Here is a 6,821-nt window from a genome sequence, read left to right on the forward strand (position 1 = left end):
TATTAATGTTTTAAAATGCATATTTGAAAGGTAAATTAATTCTTATGTTAACAAAGACTTAGAGAGAAAAAGTAGGCTTAGGTAAATACAAGTGTATGAGTCCAAGTCTGCATGTACATATACAAAGTACATGGGTATCTGCTAGTGTGATGTGGTGCTTATCAGGTTTGTAAAAACCAAAACAAATGAACATTGCATAAGCCAGGCAGTAAAACTAACATTAAAATAAAATATATATGTGAAAAGGTAAACAACTAGTTGTGTAGAGCATCCAGTTCAAAAGAAGAAGAGTAAAGTTATCATGCATTTTATTTCCTAATTTTCAAAATTTCATAATACTGTACATAGATGACTTATCAAAAGTTAGTGTTAGAGTAGAGAAAATAAATGATAAAATATAAACTTTTACCTTAAACAAAAGCTCTGATATTCTTTTGGGAGATTCTAGATGAAAAGAACTCTTTTATTCTTAGCATGAAAATCACCTAGGAACTGAGGCTGACTCAGTGAAGGCTTTGGAAATTTACAGAAACATTTTACTACAAACACTTTATTAAAAATTCTTATTTTTTGTGAAGATACACTTAGTAAACAAGTTATAGCATATATAGATATATAGTTTCGTGGTTATAGATTGGTCAAAATTACAAAGACTTAAGAGGGTTGAGGAGTTAATATAAAATGAGAAGTCTAATCCAGTTTTTGCTGAAGTATAGTAGTTTACTAAATGTAGTAAATGTACAATTTTTTTTTCATAACAGGAGATCAAGAAAAATTTAAAGAAGTACAGTGCTCAGTTTGAAATCAAGGATAGAATGTCCCTGTCCAAGGCATCCAAGGTAAGGTGTTCGATGTTTCTATATTGCACACAGTGTTGCTGTTCTCAACTTATGTTAAGTAAGGTGTTCCATGATTTTGTATTGCACACACTGCTGTTGTCATCTTATGTTAAGTAACGTGTTTGTTTTGCACAGTACTATTATTGTCAACCTGTGTTAGCCCTCTTGCTACAGGCACTTCAAAGTGAACTTGTCATGATGTTTTAGAAAGTTACATTCAAAATTTAATTACACTACTTTATTGTCATGGTATACAAATAAACTTGGAAAAAAAAACGTAGTTAATAAACCAAGTTTTAATATATAAGTTTTAAGTTTATAAAGAGATATTTAAAAAATTCCTCAATCTCACCCTAGTATAAGAATTGTAATATTTACTCTCTAGGTATCCCCTCTTTCTAATTTATTTACCATCTCTCCAAGAAGTGTGGGATTTAACATAAAATACTTGTTCTAATATTGTCATTACTCAGACAAAGCATAATTTTTTATAGCCTTCAATCTCAGACGCATAAACTAGAAAATCAGACCAAATTGCCTAATCCACAAATTGCCAATAGTTCTCTCTGACATTTAATACTGTAATGTTTATAACCAATAGAAAGCCAAATTTTTAATCTATCAAATAATACATTATTTTATGTTGTTTTCTGTACAGTGAAATGTATATTTTGCTTTCAGTTCAGATTTTTTTATCCCCATGGGAAACACATCATAGAGCTTAGCTGAATTTTTAACAGGCTCTTTTTACATAGTCATGAAGTCAGAAAAATTGTGATAGTTATAGGACATTGTCTGCTTTTACATGTTATTATTCTGTGTTCTTAGGTGCATTATTTAATTAAATAAACAATTATTTAGTGTAGTAGTGTCATTAGTATAAAAAAGTCGGATTAAGTTTCATCGACAGTATTTGTAATTTAAAAATTAGAAGCTTATTAGGTTAGATTAGGTGAGATAAAGAAAAATAATTATAATAATAAAAATCCCATGAGGTACATAATTTGATAGGATAATATGAGCTACATGTTTACCGAATAATTTACAACTTGTGTGGAGGGGTTATTAGTTAGACACAGGTCAAAGGGCAATAAAAGAATAAAATTAAGCATAAATATGTAGTTTCATGTTACAATTTGAAGTCATTCTAGGAAGAAAAAAAAGGGAAATTTAGATTTATTTCGTTTATTTTTATGGTAGTTACTAGGTCGGTCAAATTGACCAACCCTGTATACTAGTTAGGATAGAAAAAATAACAGATAAAATATAAGGTTTTACTGAAAATAACATTTGAGAATTTTAAGATGAAGAATAAGTATTTTGAATCTTAACATGAAAATTACTTTGCACTTGGAGCAGTCAAAATTTTGAATCCATATATTCATGGAGAAATTTTTAGTGAAAATACTTTTTTTCCTATAAAATACTTGTTATGCTTACACTAAGCTTGCAAAATTAGGTAAAGATACATAAAACATGTTAAAAGTTATTGTATGGAAACTCTAAAGGTCAATTTGGGGTCATGATTTAGGTTGAAAGGACCGAGCCTCTAGCAACAGTGTTATGGTATTTCAAGTGTTTGTATTGCAAAGTTCTGTTGTTTTCAGAATGTTAAGTAAGGTATTTTTATTGAACAGTTCTGTTTTTTTTGCCAGCCTATGTTAAGTAAGGGTTTCCATCTATTAAGTGGGTTAGCTTGTGTTAAATAATGTGTTGCATGAGTTCATATTTATAGTCAGTTCTCGTGTCAGCCTTTTAAATAAGGTGTCTATGTGTGTAGTGCACGTAATGCTGCTGTTGTCATCTTCAAAGTCAGATTTATTGTGTCATTTAATAACACAAAGTATTGTTTTGGCGTCAGATGCTAATATTATGTAAAAAATATCTGCTGATTGATCCAAACATAGTTTTTGCACAGTAAGAAAATCTAAGCTTAGTTATCATTTGCTTTAAAAATTTTTAGATGTTGATGTTTTATAGTAGAAGAATCATCTTTGGTTAAATTAATTTTAGCTCTTCAAAAGAAAAGTTTCATCTTCAGGAACAAAGAATTTTCTAAACAGGTGTGCTTTGAAATTGTACTATAAGCAATTACTTTGGTAGTCTTCAAAATACACATTATTTAATACAGTGTTTATAAATTATTTCAAAGAAATTTGGGTAAGAATGGATTTTTATTTTTGAAATGCCTTCAGGAATTGGTGGAAAAGAGGAAGAAGGTGATGGAAGATTTTAGGAGTTACAGGGAGAGAAAAAGAGAAGAATTCATAAAATTGAAAACTCAACGACTTGAGCTGCGTGATGGTATGCTGTCTTAGATCTTTAGTTTTTTCTTCTTGTATTTATGGAAAGTGTATCCTACAGTAGTGCGTTCTTATTATATATGTTATCTGATACAATATAGTTGATAGTTTAAATTTTTTTTTAAAACAACCCTTTGATGTATAGCATGGAGAAGAGCCAAACTACATACAAACTGCTTGTGATTTGGTGATGTGTAGTACAGTTTTATAATAAGTTTTGTTTTTGTAAAACTTTGTAAACATCTAAAAAACACACATATATATATCTTCAATAATTTTGGATAAAAAATACTTAGTTGTCAATATTCATAGACAAAGGAAAATGTTATTTTCTAAAATTTTGTGAGTCATCTGGCATTTATAAAAGAGATATGCCCTCTAGTGACACAGAGGTATGTCTGCAGACTTATACTGCTAGAAACCCAGATAGCCCATTGAGCTGATTTATGCTTAATTAAAAAGAAAGAGACAAAAAAAAAGATATATAGATTAATTTTAATAATAATGAAGAAAAGTTTATTTTTTCATAATTAAAAATGAGACTGTGTTATATTAGATTATTTGGTCAATTCTATTCTGAAGTGAGGTATAAGTTACAAATACTTATTCTGAAATGAGGCTGTTGGGAAGAGTAAGACTACATTAAAAAAAAGTTGTACACTTGTACTTATTACATTGGGCTGTTAAAGATATTTCTTGTATATTTTCAGGAGTGGACACAGATGAGTTAGACAGTCACTTGGAAAACCTGGAAGAAGAAACAGTTGAGTTTTTTGTCAAAGAAGAATTAAAAGTGATTGAAGAGTAAAAGGGAAATCAGTTACACTTTGGTGAATTAGTGTCTCCATAACTTGCTCCAGCCATTCTTGGAAGCTGCTAAAGAACTTGACTGTATGGTGTGGTTCCTGTTCACAAGGGACCACCAATATAATACGAAAGTGTGTTCTTCTGTTTCATAGGGTTTCAGTTCTTAAGTGACTATAAAAAGTGTAATTATTATCAAGTTCACTTTTTTTTTTTATATCTACAAGATAGTATTTTTCCTCTTTTCACAGACCATGTTTTCACTTTCAAAATTGGTTCAAAATATTTACTTCAAACCTTTCAGAATATCTATGATTCATAATAAAAGTGGCTTTCACCGGAAATCTAAGTATCTTCTGTTTTCTTTAGTTCAGAAGTAACTAGATTTTAAATGTTTTTGAACTTTCATATAAAAAAAACAATAAACTATAGTGACTTTTAAAATAGAATTGTCTTGAAAAAATCCTTGTGAAAAAAAAACTTCTTTTAAAAAATAATGAAAAGAACTACTATGTATTTCATATTAAAACCACACTTGCAAGAACAAAGCCCTTTGGAGATTGCCATCCAGGAAGAGATTTCAGCAGTTTGTGGAGTAATTTTTGTTCACACATACATGTGTTCTCTTTTGTTCTCTTTCATATCACATATATAAACATTCAAAACAGATTTTATATATATATATATTTCTACAGGTGAAAGTTAGAAGGAAAGACCTAATTATGCTTGTTGAATGAAAGTATAAATATAGAATATAGGAAAATTGGATTATTAATAAACATGAATTAAACACTATCACATTCGGAAACAGGTTTAATGTGTATAACATTCAACGTTACAGGAAAGATGTCATTTCTCAGAAAATAATTGTTATAAACTTATATGACTGAAGAAGATAAATTTCCTTTTCCTTGTAGAAGATATTAAGTTTTCTAAATAGCTTGCAAATGATCAAGTTGTTTGAAATTTCAGACATTTTAAATTAGGTATGTAGCTTCGAATTAATATGCTATTTATTTAGGTTAAATACGATACTCTGTTACTTCATGGTGTGATTAAAGAAAATTAAATCATAAAGGATGAGAAGTGTAATCTAATTTTATAGTTTATCTAGATGGTCAGTTTGGAAAATATTTTGTTGTCTTTCAAAATTTGTAGTACATACTGGAGGGATTTACACATTTTGATAAAAAAGTTTAGGAAAAACAACCATTATATTCCAGATATTTATAAAAGAGCTTTTTTTATTTTATCCAAAGTTCACCTTTGTGGTTTCATCAGGGTTAGTACATACAACTGTTTGATATTAGAATATCCATTAAATTATAGAACTGCTTGTAATGTTTTATTTCTCGAGTTTGCCATAACGTGAGTCTAACAATTTCTAGATTATTGTTATTGTTATAGTATTGTTGTAATATTAACAATACAGAGATACTAACATACGACATATATTACTTATAGGAGATATAAAAATAAAGAAAACCACAGTATGTTTTATGGTTAGTTAAAAACTATAGAAGCTGCTAATAAACAAAAGTAAAGGATACAAAGTTTACTAGCAGTGCTAGAAACAAATTGTAATTAGACTGTGTGATACTCCAGAATACGCAAGTGTTAAACTGAAAGTAATAGTGTCAAGTGTACTGGTATGATGTGTTGTTTCTTAGAATTTCTTATACAACTTCCACTCATCAGTCAAGTTCATACTAAAACTACCCAACCCAGAAGGATGTTTAACATTCTTAGACATAAACCTAAAAATCCAAGACAGACAAATAAGGAACTCCATGCATAACAAAGAATGTAATAAGCTGATATTTCTCCATTACAAATCACACCACCCAGAACAAGTCAAAAGGGGGAACAATAAAAGGAGAGTTAGAGAGAATAAATCCAAACTGTTCCATGTGAATGCCATTCAAATAGCACAAGACAATTTTAAAACATTACTATTAAGAAACAGATACCCCGAATATTACATTGACAATATTTCAAAAAAGAAAAAAACAAAAAAACATTACAACAGCAACAGATCGAAAAACAAAAAAGACACACAAAAATGCTCACAATGAACATTCCCTTCATAAACAGCACAATTGCAACCAAGAATCGTAAAGCCATTAAACAATCCCAACTGAAAATCGACATAACGCAAAACCAGGTAAAACACTGAAAGAACTATTAGTTTACTGTTCATTCTCACAAACAAAAATGTGCCAAAAAACATTGCTATGCCAGAGAAAACAGCACAACAAATGTGCCACATCAAAAACGTAGCCTATCAAATCATTTCTAATATATGTGGAGACGCATATATAGGCCAAATTGAAGACCTTTCCACAAGCTCATCTCAGAACACATCAGTGCATTATATACATATGACCAACACAAAACCGCTCCAGCAGAACCCTTTCTATATAAACACGGAACCCCAAATACAGAAAATCAAAATCATTTATAGTTTCTATCTGATAAAAAACAAAGATTTTAAAGAGAGAAAATATATGGAAGCTATAATCATTAATGACAAAAATCCAAAAATAATGAACAGAGACAATGGGTGGTACATGTAACTAAACCACCATTCAAAAAACGACATCATATCGGTACACTTGACACTATGACTTTCAGTTTAACACTTTCGTACTCTGGAGTACCACACAGTCTTACAATTTGTTTTAACACTGCTAGCAAACTTTGTATCCTTTCCTCTTTATATTTCTGTTTCTTAGCAGCTTCTGTTTTCTGTCTTGTGTGTTTTTTTATCTAATCATAAAACATATCATGGTTCTCTTTATTTTTATATCTCTTTTTAAGTAATATATATAGTATTATAACCATACCATAATATTAGAACAGTAGTGAAACAGTA

The 6,821-nt window shown here is 29.5% G+C and overlaps 1 protein-coding gene across 2 annotated transcripts in view; it reads left to right on the forward strand.

The window, feature by feature from the left end:
* The window catches only part of LOC106459707 (eukaryotic translation initiation factor 3 subunit B-like), a 45,828-nt gene extending 41,538 nt beyond the window's left edge, over positions 1-4,290 (forward strand). The window contains exons 16-18 of one of the 2 annotated variants that reach the window (XM_013919355.2): positions 762-839; positions 3,035-3,143; positions 3,853-4,290. In XM_013919355.2, the coding sequence (XP_013774809.1) occupies positions 762-839; positions 3,035-3,143; positions 3,853-3,950 (285 nt within the window). In that variant the 3' untranslated portion in view covers positions 3,951-4,290. Of the gene's footprint in view, positions 1-689; positions 701-761; positions 840-3,034; positions 3,144-3,852 lie in introns of those variants that run through there. The other variant, XM_022386232.1, reaches the window with a different exon arrangement.
* Positions 4,291-6,821: the final 2,531 nt, after the last annotated feature.

The sequence above is a fragment of the Limulus polyphemus genome, unplaced genomic scaffold (assembly GCF_000517525.1).
Source record: "Limulus polyphemus unplaced genomic scaffold, Limulus_polyphemus-2.1.2 Scaffold650, whole genome shotgun sequence".
Classification (NCBI taxonomy): domain Eukaryota; kingdom Metazoa; phylum Arthropoda; class Merostomata; order Xiphosura; family Limulidae; genus Limulus; species Limulus polyphemus.